Source organism: Priapulus caudatus, unplaced genomic scaffold (assembly GCF_000485595.1).
Source record: "Priapulus caudatus unplaced genomic scaffold, Priapulus_caudatus-5.0.1 Scaffold95, whole genome shotgun sequence".
NCBI classification, from domain to species: Eukaryota; Metazoa; Priapulida; class Priapulimorpha; order Priapulimorphida; family Priapulidae; genus Priapulus; species Priapulus caudatus.
The window spans coordinates 539,187-553,331 of NW_014577156.1; the positions used below are offsets into that span (position 1 = coordinate 539,187).

Below are 14,145 nucleotides of genomic sequence, written 5' to 3' on the forward strand. Positions count from 1 at the left end.
CAAAACAGCTCCCGTACAAATTTTGACTTGAAAAAGAGCTCCCGTGAAAATTTTTTTTTTCCCCCTGTTTGGAATGTGTATTTAATATGACAAAGGTATTGTGATTCAAATTCAAACTTCAAAACATATACAGATGATAGTGAAAGTATAAATGCAGATTGAAAATAGGCTTATTTTTCACAATTATATGTACTGATAGGGATAGTATATACAATTTTGTAAACAATGTTTTATTAGTTATCATACTCATATAATATATATTTAGATACTTTAGTCAAAACATCAGCTTTAGCTGCATTCCTTTTTAAAATTTACAAATTGACCTTTTAAAATGATCAGAATTGGTTGCTTTCAACATAGCCTGAAAATGCAGGCAATGCAATTTTCATGCTCTAAATTTCAAAGATTTTCTCGTGGAGGGCCCCCAGACCCCCTGAATGGGCTTCGCGACTGCGGCGTTCGCCGCGTGTGCCGGCACACACCATAATCGCTACTTGTGCTATTATTACATGGTTGTAGATGGTTAGATGGTGATCCTACATTTTTCTGCAGTAGCACATTTTGGGAGGCCACTAGAGCCCTGGTGTGGGTGTGCGTGCGTGCGCGTGCATATGTGTGTGTTCGTGTTTACGTGCCACTGAACTGTATATAATCAAGAGCTAATAATAGCTAGGTAATATTATTAATTAACCTAATTATTAGTTAATAACCCTATTAACCCTTAATAACCCTATTATTAGTTAACCTAATAATACCTAGGTATTATTAGCTCTTGATATAATAACAGCTCAGTGGTACATAGCGATAGTGGTACATTTTGCATACATCTACAGAGTAGATTCTTCTATTAGGTGCGTTCACACTGGCGCGAATTAGCGGGCTGCAAAACCCGGTTTTTGTAGCTCGCTCGAAAAACTGAGCTTTTTACAAGTGTGAACGCAATTAGCTCACTAAATCGCGCTCCAAATAGCGCGCAATCGCGCTCCAAATAGCGCGCTTCTAAGACCACTTCCGACGGGGCTAATTTGGAATCAGCTCGCTTATTTGCACCGCGGCGTGATATTTGCACTGCGGCGATTAGGGCCCAGTCACACCAGAGCTACGCTCATCACGATCGCCCCGTCCTAAAAAAATTTGCCCGAGCGTGGTGAGCGTGGCCAATTGGGCCCCAGCCGGGCCCAGCGCCGATACTACGATCTAACTACGTCTATACTACGACCTAAGTGCGTCTTTACCCCGATCTCATTGCGCTCAACAAGCTTTCACCACGCTCAACACCACGCCCGCAATCACGCTTGCACTGCGCGGACTGCGTCATTATTGCGACCAATCAGATCGTGTTGCGTTCGAACGACGCTTGCACTGTGCCTTAGCAACGCTCACCGCGCCTCAAACTGCGCGCCAATCACGCGCCGACTGCGCTGGCAACGATCATAAAAATACCGCGCCGCGTTCTATACATCATCATTCATTCTGCCGTGCTGTCAAAATTAACATCAAGATAATTATTAAGATCAACATTATCAACTTAAATCAAGATTATTAACATCAAGATTATTTTCTACGGACACAACTATGCCGCCAAAAGACAAGGGGAGAGGCCGTGGAAGGGGGAAAGGCCGAGCAAAGACTCCAAGAGGTGCAGTAATCCGTTATCTCCATCAGCATCAAGTGTTGCCCTGGAATCAGATCCTGAGCAGCCTCAAGAATCCCTGCCTCCAGCCACGCACGCCCATGAGAGTGACGTAGACACCGACGCTGCGAGTGTCACCAGCAAGACCAGTGTAGCCAGAAAGGGCAAGAGGAATGTTGTGTTATATTTATGTTTATGTTTATGTTTTTGTTTATCACACTCTAATTATTAATGTTGCCGTTTGTGAAAGTTCGAATAAATCAGGGTTTCCACCAAAAACAGATGTTATGTTTAATGCTTAGTTATTTGTTTGTATAAATAAATCTGTGATTTGTAAGTAATAAAAGTGAACTTAAATAAATATTCAAATTAAAAATGTGTTACCAATCATATGAGTGCAACACATTTTTATCTTTAAATAGTAATTTCATTTTTATTACACACATGTATTTTGATATATTTCAAATATATGTATGACATATCTTTATTTTACACTTTATTAACATAAATATAACATAACTTATTGGACTTGGATTTACAATAATCGTGTCTTTTGGATTTATTTAAAAGATACATTTTACATTTCTTTATTAGACAATTATTTTAGCTTCTACAGTCAATAATCTGTCTTCATCATATGTATCATAAAATCCATCCTTCAACGTAGTCCATCCATCTTCACATTATCATACGGTCCTGCCATGGCAAGATCCTGTCGCGACTATTAAAGTACAGTTTCAGGTACTCTCTCTGCTTCTTGCGGCCACGCTGTCACTCGATTGACATCGTGCATATTTGCTGTTTCTCTCCAGAGTCCTGGCACCATGTAATGTTGCTGTCTTCATTGGCAAGCTGTGCATTCTGAAGGCCTGGGTAGCGTATTCTCATGAGGTTATGAAGGCAGACGCAAGCCTCGATGATGAGGCTCACTGTCTTGGGAGTTTGCTGCATGGTGTGAGTAGAAGCTGCCACTCTCTGGGCCAGTATGCCGAATGCATTTTCACCACGCGTCTCCCTCTGAGATCCTGTAGTTGGTGATCATCTCTTCCCTTGTCTTGCCGCGGTGTGAGTATGGCTTCATAAGGTATGTTCTCAGTCCAAAAGCATCGTCTCCCAGGAAAAAGTACGGCATGTTCCTGTCACTCGTTCGGCATGGATCTGGATCAGGAAAGCCAATGGATCCATCTCTAACAGTCTTTCAATTCCGATTCGTTGTAGATTTGGATGCGTCTGACTGTGTGCCCTATCCACCACGTCTATCCACACAAACTTGTAGTCGCAATCACCAAAGCCATAAGCACCACGGAAAAGAAGCCTTATAGGTATATACAATGAGCCAGAGTTCCGTGGGCATCTGATGGCCACATGTTTTCCGTCGATGCACCGCAGGCATGGGGCACATTCCATTTTCCGGAAATCTTCGCAATGGCATGCCATTCCTCTGGCATCGTAGGACACGAAATGACCTCCTCTTTGTGTTCTCTCTACAATAGCCTGGCACACCTCTGGAACCAACAGCGATATGGTGTTGCGGCCACTCTGAAGTCATACTGAATGTGAGGATATTTATCACCCGATGCTAGATGCCTTATGGTGATTGCCAGTTTCAGTCCTGGTTCAAGTGTTTTCTGTATCGGGTGTTCTGCTTCTGGATTCTCGGCCCCATTCTGACAAGCAGTCATCGAACATCTCCGGAGCATCTCAGGAAGTTAAGAAGTATGCTTGATCTTCCATGCGGAGCTCAGCATGAGGCGCATCATAGTGACCATAGAGAAGTCTTTCTACGAAGCCACGGACGCACCCAGCAAGATCTTGTTGTCTTCTATTCTCCTCCTCGTCCTCCTCAGCATGATGAGGGCTTGGCAATCAAGTAGTTCGAGTTCTTCTACGAGAAACATGGCATGGAGTAGTGTTGCCTTATCCATAGTGGACACTGAACTGGTGGGCTGGCAGGTAGCACCCCAAATTAAAACGTATGAAACGTATTGACATCGTGCTGAGAACAGGGCGACAATTTTCACGCCACCCGACACGCTTGCGAACGACCATTAAGTTCGTACTATGCTTCGAGTTACGTGGCGCTACTACGCCACTGCTTCCACGTCTCTAATACGCCCGCACTGCGCTGTATTTCCGCCACGCGCGCACCACGATTAGTTTGGCCACGCTCCCCACGCTCATGCTGACTGCACCGCGCACGATCACGATCGCAGTACGTCCATATACGTCCACACTGCGTTCTACACGTTTTCACCACGCTCTTAGAGCGTAGTACGCGCGTAGTGAGATCGGGGCCCTGGTGTGACTGGGGTATTAGCGAGATATTCGCCTGTGTGAACAACGACACAATTAGCTCACTATTATCTCCGCTATTAGCGGGCTGAGCAGCGCGGTTTTTTCTTGTGTGTGAACGCGCCTAATATCTACTCAAGATAATATGGATAATTCGGAACATAATATATCATAATATTATAATATTCTATTTGCAAGTATCTATACATTGTATCACAGCATATTGCACAGATGCGTTAATGGTATGAAAATATACGCAGAAAAGTATAAAATACTGCTAATAATACTCAGTGATAGGCAGATACACCATAATAATAAACTTGATACTTTTAATAAAAATTTGACAGTGTACTATGTTACCCATAACTCTGATCATATGGATTAGAGACGTGGAACATGAAGAAGGCCCTGCAGGACCGGCTTGATGGCACATACACTCGGCTTCTTATGAGAGTTCAGAACATCAGCTGGCGGGAACACAAAACAAAAGCAGAGATCTATGGTAGTAGTAGTAGTAGTAGTAGTACTATGTTATTGCAACTCGTCACGTGTTGAGAGGCTATGGAAGATGCAATGTTGATTTCAATCCCAAATGATTATGCAAACTGATGTACAATGCAGCATAGATTTTACAGAGACAATGTATTCTTCCCTTAATCACCACTACTAAGCATAATTACACAATTTATCAGTATTCCAGTCACTATAACAAAAAATATCACATTGTTACAAATGAAATTGTTACTTAGAAACCGGCAACTGTTCAAATGTAGGAAAATGGGAGCACTGTTAGAATATGTGATGAAATGGTACAACAGGGCCTATATCAGATACTTATATATACTTATTATACATTAATATATCATATAAATAATGCATTCCTCATACAGTAAATACAAATAATACAAGGCAATTGTTTAGACACCCAAAACAAGGAAGTAACACATACATAAATCAGAGCTGTATACATAGACAAAACATGCGTAACTGCATGTGGATATGATGAAACAGGAGTAATGGTTACTGCTGGTTGCATTCTGCATTGTTCTCCCTTTGATATGCATGTGCATCAACCAAGCGTTTCTGGTTTTGTATTCCCCTCTTTCGACCTCCTGGAATGGGCTTAGCACATTGTGGTTCGTCTATAGTTCCTCTTTCTTCTTCTTCTTCTGCAATAAATATAACATTAAAAATTAGAATGACAAATTATATCATGGTATTTTTTACAGTGGCTACGCATCCGGTTATCCATTACAAAGCTCAGCACAGATTCCTAAATCCACGTCACAATTAGGCCACGCCCTCTTTTAAATCGTTGATTTTACTGGATTTACTATTGTGTCAAAAGTTACAAACACACATTTTTTTGATAAAATACCTAAAGGTAAGTTGTTTGTTTTTTACTGAAAATATATAGTTTGGTTCACATAAGACATTGGCCTCTGACATCACACCTCGTGATTGTGCTGCTACCCTGACAAAGTTGCGCTTTTGCCGATTTATTTTGCACGTTATAGACCGAGAGCTAATCACAAATGTGCAATTATATTTATACCCAACTCCTATTTAACCGAACGATTTTTATTTTAGGACAAAATCGTCCATATTATAACTGAATCTAAAAGTTGTTTATAATATATTGCAATCCTTCTCCTTCCTCTTAAATTAATAAATAAGAAACACTCCTGCATGGCCTGTAGCCTGCAGCCGAAAAGTTGCAATGCAAAACTTTGAAAGCAGATGAGCTAGTAGTAGCGCCACCGTCGTTGTACGCAACTATACAGCCGTTAGTTTTTTTAAAACATTAAAAAATATATTTATAATAAATATTGAATGATGGAATTTTTTATTTAGTGTAATTTAAACTTATTTCAACTGAAAATGCAAGGAATCTAAGGTCATGTATCCCTTTAAATCAGGAATCTATATTTTTTACCTTCTTTGTCTATTGAGGAAGGGCTGAAAGACACAAGTCTTGTTCTCTTCTTCTCTATCACAACTTCATCACTCTTTTCTGGTAGTGTACTAAATTTTCCTTCTAAAATGAATTAGTGTCATGTTTGGTAAACGGTGACAAATATGCCAATTTGCCAGTGTTTTGAATAAAGTAATACATTCACTTAAAACATCAAGACTCTTTATTCACATTCTCAGTAAATGCGTATATTTTATCATATGAAAAAATACCCACCATTGACCTTCAATTCGTTATTACTAGTTTTTGCTTCAGTGCGTTTGGAAATATTGTGTTCCTTTAGACTGAAAGCTTCCTTTGTAGGAGGCTTCAGTGCTATCTTCTCTATTCTGGCTCCTGTGGCATTTACAGTATCATTGCTCTGCTGGTTTTTGTCACCTACAAAAACAAGTTTAACAAATACAACAACAACAGATAAATTTAAATAAGGTGGCTTGCATGCCAAACCTTTACTACCAAAGCTCTTAATTCTCACATGCTTTGCTGCAATTGCCCTTGCATCTACTACATGTATAAAAAAATTTAACCGGTCAGGTCTAATTTCTGCACATCTGTTAATTCACACTACTGCCAACACTCAAAATGTACATGTTCAATTAATAACCAGGCAATCTTTTTATCAGGTTAGGATGAACAATGCAACAGGCTGTTCTCTTGCAGGAATGCATGTATGCTAGAACAATAATACTTCTTATTAATATAGAGCAACTAAAGAAAAATATAACGTAATAAAAGCACCAACACGAATGCACGCACGTACACGCACATGCACGCACGCACCTTGTTGGACATCTCTGGCCTGCAGTTTCACCTGGAGACGCACGTTGACTGCCTGAAGCTTTGACACAGTGGCCTGCGACTCACTGAGTCTCCGTTCACATTGCAAGAGCTTATCCGTCTCAGCTATCAGCTGAAAACGCTTGTACTCCAACTGCTTTGATAAACTCAGCTTCTCCTTCCTATTGCAGGAGTTAATCACGCAAAGGGTTAATATTGTATTCATAAAGTCCCTAGATGCTAAAGACCCTGCTTTAGTATTAGTTGATTAATAAATATATTACACACTAAAAAAGAATGTACTCGTTAAACAATCCTGTTTTAATATATTCGTTTGTAACACTACCTTGAAAATGAATGCTGAGATATAATACAAATTCACAGATTTTACTATAGGTAATAAATTTTATAATGAAGTAGTATGATGGTGGATGTACAAGACAGCCTAATAAAAGATTTCTTTCAGCAAACCTGTCACACTCACTCAGCTCGTTCAAGCAAACTGTCCATGGCAGCAGCGCATTGTTTTACATCTTCCTCTTTCTAAAAAAGAAGTTTAAAACAATATACAGTAATTTTTTCATCTACCAAAAGTTTTCGTAGGTACTTTGAGACTCTACAATATAAAACTTTGATGGAACAACTTATTTATAAGCAACACAAATACTGTTAATAAAACTGACAAAATTTATTACGAGTCTACGGGAACATAGGGAAATAGCAACTGTGCATAGAGATAAACTGCAGATGTGAGACCTAAGGGAGAGTTCGATAGCAAGTCTAACCAGCATTACCCTTTTTGCGCTGAGAATCTGAATTTGGTGAGTGAGATCAATAATCTCACTCTGGGCCTGACACAGCTGCTGGTTGAGTCGGGTCAACTGAGTACTGTCCACACGCTGGCTGCACATCTGCATCACAGAAGCAAGTTGTACCTGCAAGTGAGAACGGAGTAGTCAGTAATTTTAATTAAAAAATTATGCAATTTGAGTATTTTTTGTACTTATCTAAACCTCCGTCTCTCTCCCCCCCTCTCTCTCATTGTTTGTCTGTCTCTTTCTCTCTCCCCTTCTCTTTTTCTCTCACTTCCACCACACCTCTCCCTATATTTGTGTAGCTCCCTCTCTATATATTTCTAGCACAAAACAGCTGATTTGTTTCTGATCTGAACTCAATACCTTTAATTTGCTGAGGTGATCCTTTGCCAACGAATACTTTTCGTTAAGGGAGTCATTCTGGTTTATTAAAGACTTTACATGTTCTTCTAGATTCACACGCCGGTCATCAACCTACAGCGAATAAAGGCAAATGATGCAAAGCTATCTACAACAGGAAAATTAAAAAGCTTTAAATTTCTATGTACACCAAACAGCAGTGATTGCAAAGTTCTTGTTGATATAAAAGCACTGGAAATCAAGGCATATCACATACTAGCAACTTGGATAATTTTTAACAATCATAATGGATTCATCTCACGTGACTCATATACTCAACCAAACAATACATGAATTGTCAGAGCTAGTGGTCCCAACTATGGACGGACACATTTTTCTGACACAAGTTACTCTTGATTTTTCTTCTCAAAGTGCCAACTACATTCAAGAATACAAGGTAAAGACTTTTACTTCCGCAAAGATGGATGAGATCTTGCTGTTGACAGTTGCTGATGAGATCTGGGATGACGACAGTCGTTGTATTTCCCAGTCCAACTCGTCCACTTCATCCTTATATTTCTAAAGGGAACAGACAAATGTTGTACTTATTATGTATAACTTGCTTTTCTATTAAGAGAGTATGATATTTATAATAAGTATTATCATATCCTGACACTACGTTTATATTCATCATTTACTATAAAGAGTGAGGCACCATAATATTATGATAGTCGGTGAGCCAGTCATTGTGCATTAACTTCTTGTAGAATACCATTAAATGGATTAGCTTTGCATTACTAGACAGACATGTGAGCAGTGTGACAGTAAAGAAAGTGCTTAAACTTGCTTGGAATGTAGGGTGTAACATTATATACTATTTCATTAGAATTAGTTAATTTCATAAAATGTGTGAAAAATCGGGCAAAGTTACATCAATTCAGTCTGTATACCAACACTGAACTCTCATAAATCGTCATCAGAAGCTGACAAGCTACATTAAGTCGAATTAGAAATTCACTGCAAACATTACATATCAAGTGTAATTCTAATCCAAAGACAACAAGAGCCTTAAAGTATATAATATTCTGGGCGACTAATAATTGGTTTATCAACCTGTTGTGATTGACAGGCAGCCATCGCCAAGCAGCATTGTGATAGAACCTTATATAGACAAAGCTTTGTAATGAAGTGCCGCTAAAGCTAGCAGCACACTTCACCATTTTCGTTGCTCGTACAGGCAATTTTCGTGGTCGGCAATTTTTGTGGCCGTTGCCGCGTCACAGCACACTTCACCACAAGTTGCCACCACGAGCAATTTTCGTGGTGAGAAATCAAATCGGTTTGATTCTTAGCAACTCGTGGTCACCACTAAATTTCTGTGGTGAGTGGTCGTTACCGGTCCCCGCACACTTGGCCATTTTTGTGGCGACCACGAAAATTGCCTGTACCAGCAACGAAAATGGTGAAGTTTGCTGCCCGCTTTAGTTGACAATTTGGATTGTAGATGTGTTACACCACCTACAAACCCGGTGAGCTTTACCAAATTAGAAACAATATTCAAGGGGGTGTAGTCCTCATGTTTAAGGCAGGATTTTAAGGATACTCTCAAGGTTTTAGGAAATTTTTTTTAATGATTTTTCATTTTCAACTTTATTCGATGGCTAACACTATGTGCCACCTGTGTACGTGCTCATTTCTTCATATAACGGTACATGTGAACTGTCAGAGCGTTTTGCTTGCCCGCGTACATTATAGTACATGTATACATGTACATTATAGTACATTATAGTACATTATGGTACATGTGTAGTGAGCCGCGGCTGACGTCATTATGACGTCAGACACATGATACAACCAGCATTTTCACGATATTCACTGAGCCAGTATCCATCAACCCCCTATTCCTTATTATCTACTCCTGATCAACATCAACCCTGCTACAGCTGTACTACTACCCTGATCCAATAAGTATCCCACAAGAGCCTAAAATAGTTCTCACACCTCGCAACGCACCTTACATAAGGCGCGCGTTTGTTGACAGTGACGTCACGCAATGGGCGGGTTCGCGCCATTTGCATGAAATTGCGTTGGTCACCTCGTAATATCTGAAAATTTCTCAAGGTGCATGGAACATTTTACCAATTTAGTGGTGTCAGTTAGTCATGGATATGTCGCAGTAAGTACTAACAGTAGATATTTCACATACGTTCACCCATTTTGCACACAGGCGGTCACTCATTGTGAAAAATAGAAAAACCCTGATTTCTCCGTTTCGATTTCTGACATAGTAGCCGATGTATAAATGGATATTTCTCTGTGATTACAACTCGGATTAATTTAATTTTACACTCGTTTTAATGGTAACATATTGTGGTAAAGAAGTGCGTCAGGGATTGTTATTAAGTGCCGTATTTTATTAGTTATGCCTCTTTATTCGCTAAAATTTTTAATTTGAACACACAACTTGATTTTTAAGCAGTTTTTTCCAGTTTTCTCGGTAAATATGAAAATAAAAAAAAATCCTGACGCACTATTTTGGTCCATATTGTGCTTAACATGTAGCAAAAATTTTGTATCCTCACTCTTTCTGTTAGTTGAGATATATCTAAAATACCATTTTTACATAAAAATTCAAAATTTGTGTAGTAACATAATTAGGTGAGGGAAATTTCATGAAATTTTTTGGCTTGAGCATAGAGATATATCTCCTCTATAAATAAAACAAGTGATTGATTCGATTCATTCGCCAATAAACGTTTAATCTTCATTAGAGCAATACCCATGCAAAAGGTGGAGAGTATCCTTAAATCAAGTGCATACATGGCTCTTGCTGTTCCTACCTCTACTTGACCACGAGAGCTCGCATTTTCAATCTTAACTGACTCCAACTCTTCCTCGCGCCTCTCCAGCGCCTTCTGCACGTGTATGAGCTCTCCTTGAAGTTTTGCAATGGCAGTTTCAAGAGTTGATACTTTGCCCTCCAGGACAACCTGCAAAAAAATTACAGCTTACCATCCAACTTTTAAATTGAATTAATTTTGTTAGTCTTTTCAGTTTTACAATAAAAATCTACCGTATTAAATGCAAATAAATGGTCTACTCCAAATTAATACACAGATATTTATAATTTTACGCTATATTTTTACATACTTTATGCTAAACTTCAGCTTAAAACAGTATTGATTATTTAATAACTTATTCAATAATGAATAAGCAATAACTTGTATTAAAGGACCTAATATCAAATAATATACAAACTATACAATAATAGCTCAATAATACAAATAAATAACAATATCAATAAACATAATAACAATAACTTAATTAATCACAACTAATTAATAATTTGCACTCAGCATGTCCCACCTTCTCGGTGCGCAGATCGTTGCACGTTATCTGGAGAGCGATCAGCTCATCGTTCTCGCACTGCAGTGTCAGGTTATGCTGCGTTTCATTCTGCTGCACCTGCAGCTGCAGTCTCAGCTTCTCTGCAACCTGCTGCTGCTCCTGCAGCTGCTCCTGCAGCCTCATCTCCCGCTCCTTCGCCTCACCGGCCGTCGTCTCAAGCTAAGATAACAGACGCTGACTTTTTAATGTGACGGTGCATATTGATAGAATGTTGGAGGGGTTTCGTAACGCTAGCAGTTTCAGCTCGTAAAACTCATAAGCTATGGAAACAGCAACGAAAAGAACTCTTAATTTTGCTGGGTGATGGACGTTTGGCAGGAATGGCAAGCTATCGTTGCTGCCTTAGGTGCCGCCAGGATGTAGAAGGGTTAATGCAAAATAACATTAATATATTATGTAACTGTAAAATTTAGACTGAAAGTGCAGAGTCTCATACCCATCCACGCCCATGCTGGCAACATTCAATTAAAATGAAGCTTACATATAATCATTATTGCAGCATGAACTCATAAGATTTTATAGAGTGTCACTTTTATTAACAGTAATAATTTTTTAATGTATCTCGTCCCTAAATGAATGAACGTCAAAGGTTTGGACCTGCCGTCTCAGTTCCTCGACACGTGCACCATGCTCTAGTTCCAGATGGCGCTGCTTGTCCAACTCCTCCTGCTTCAGTGTTCGCTCAAGGGTTTCAATATCTTCATGTTGAGACTTGTTCGCTAACGTCAATTCTTTGACCTTGCCACGTAGGGCATAGGTCTCCTGCTCAAGTTCCTGACACATATATATGGAAATGATTAGACATAAAAGCTGAGATAAAGCCAAACACATTGAACGTACTTGTATGCAGCTAGATATTAGGTTAAAACAACAACATCACTTTAACTTTCAACAGACATGAAAAAAACCTATTTAGTTTAAACAGGAAATGCCTTAGGAAGTTCATCTTAGCCTAATAATGATCTGAAATTGTACCAATCACGCATTCAGGTGCCACTCACATCACATACACCAGTACACCCCCAGTTGTATTCTGGTGTCCAAAGCATCTATACCACTTTTTCTTGTTTCTACTATAGTAACCCAGCATACAGCTTGGCTGGTAACAAAGCTGAGCTATGTCAGACTTTACATAACACTCAGAACGTTTTACAACCTTAGCCAAATTCCCACATTTACACGTCAATACGGAAGTATCCCAGAGAATAGTCATTCTCACCTCAATTTGAGTTTCCCTAGTTTTAGACTGTCTATCCATTTCAATAGACAGCTCCTGGTTCTGTTCCAAGAGCTGCTTGCCGAACATGGCTGCGGTCCGAGCATTCTTGTCGAGTTGCTCCAATTCCTCCTTGAGGTTTGCTAGCTCCTTGTCTTTTAGAGCAATGAGATTATGCAGTATCTGTGCATCTTCAGGAGCTTCCATTCTCTGCTACAAGAAAAAAGACCAGAGTTAAATTGCCATTTGGCATGGCCAATGCTTTTATACAATTGTACTGTTATGAGAAATTGAGGAGGAGCGTTATGTTCAACATAGTTGTTATCATCTACTGTATATCTCACAATGAATGGAAGTCATTTATCAACCCTCATTGTCGACTTAGCTCATGGTAGAGCCAAAAAATAAGGGAAGATTGACCTAGAGATAGGATGAAATTGTTGGTAATAAAATTCAATATTTCATCCCTCCCCAGAGAATAGCACCAGATTTAGTATAATCCTTAGGTGTTGTTTACTAATAGTAATAATGAAAAAATGTGCTTTACAACCAGACCTGCCAACCCCATCTGATGATCATCAGTAATAATTATTGGATTTTTCCGTAACAAATAGGCATTTGTCAGTAACACCTTTTTGTCAGTCTTATTACAGTATAATAATAACATAATTAGCATAAAGATGCCATTTGGCAGTTCCACACATACACACAAGCGTGCGCATTACGTTTTAAGAGCTATTAGTCTAAATCTACAGACACAGTAGTCATGTTACATGATAATAGTTGATTTTACACTGTGTTTATTTCTTTTTTTTTGCATTAAAAAATATAAATTTCAGAGATTTCTTGCTGTCCGTAATTTTTCGAGGTCGTCCGTAACACCGTAATTTTGACTCGCGTCCGTAACAAATTACGGGCAATACGTAACAGTTGGCAGGTCTGTACAACTAACCCATATTAGTAACACAAAGGCAATACCTAGCACTACAATATTGACCTGGGATTAATTCCACAAGCTTGTGCAGCAGGCATAATAGTGTAGTGTGGTAGAGCTATAGGGGTATGCCAGGGTATACTATACCTAGCTAGCTCCAAGCAATGCCAGGGTTAATAGTAGTAAGACACATGTTGAAATAAGGACTTATAAGACCCATTCTGGAGGCCAAAATAAGACTTTTTTACGCGATTTCTGATAGATCACCGACTATTAAAGTACACTAATAATATTTATATACACAATTGCACAGCAGATTTAATTATTCCGTATTATATATACAACAATTCTTACTCTAAGTCGAGAACAGTTTATAAAACCTTTGGCAAAAAATAAGGACTATTAAGTACTTTTCTAAGATTTCACCAAAAATAAGTACTAATAAGGGCCCTTATTTTATTTTTGGCAAAATAAGTACTTATAAGACTTTGGAAGACCCACTACGAACCCTGAATGCTAATATATTTACATTTCAGACACATTATTGGATATATATGTCAGTGACAAACTAAAATTAATGAACATTTATATACACAAGTATCTTCCTATATATATCTAACCAGATGAGACGGGATACTAGACAAGCGTTGCCGAAAGGTGTTAATCCGAAGTGCTGCGCGATCTTGCGCGCAGTTCCGCGGCAAGGCGCACGCGGGAACGTCCTACGACAGTATGCAGCGCTGGCAGCTATGGATC

The 14,145-nt window shown here is 39.1% G+C and overlaps 2 protein-coding genes and 1 long non-coding RNA gene across 3 annotated transcripts; all 3 read right to left on the reverse strand.

Moving 5' to 3' along the window:
* Positions 1 to 4,092: 4,092 nt before the first annotated feature.
* LOC106804974 lies at positions 4,093 to 7,187 on the reverse strand. The gene is made up of 5 exons (XM_014806398.1): positions 7,162 to 7,187; positions 6,681 to 6,859; positions 6,117 to 6,278; positions 5,862 to 5,963; positions 4,093 to 5,094 (listed from the first exon to the last, which is right to left on the reverse strand). Exons 1-5 carry the CDS (start codon positions 7,185 to 7,187, stop codon positions 4,946 to 4,948), a joined length of 618 nt encoding a protein of 205 aa, XP_014661884.1. The 3' UTR covers positions 4,093 to 4,945.
* Positions 7,187 to 8,313, reverse strand: LOC106804988. The gene is made up of 4 exons (XR_001393385.1): positions 8,303 to 8,313; positions 7,856 to 7,966; positions 7,472 to 7,612; positions 7,187 to 7,220 (listed from the first exon to the last, which is right to left on the reverse strand). It is a non-coding gene; the product is annotated as an uncharacterized LOC106804988 (long non-coding RNA).
* Positions 8,314 to 10,421: 2,108 nt separating this feature from the next.
* On the reverse strand, positions 10,422 to 12,662 carry LOC106804975 (bicaudal D-related protein 1-like). The gene is made up of 5 exons (XM_014806400.1): positions 12,459 to 12,662; positions 11,837 to 12,013; positions 11,198 to 11,398; positions 10,672 to 10,821; positions 10,422 to 10,436 (listed from the first exon to the last, which is right to left on the reverse strand). Exons 1-5 carry the CDS (start codon positions 12,660 to 12,662, stop codon positions 10,422 to 10,424), a joined length of 747 nt encoding a protein of 248 aa, XP_014661886.1.
* Positions 12,663 to 14,145: the final 1,483 nt, after the last annotated feature.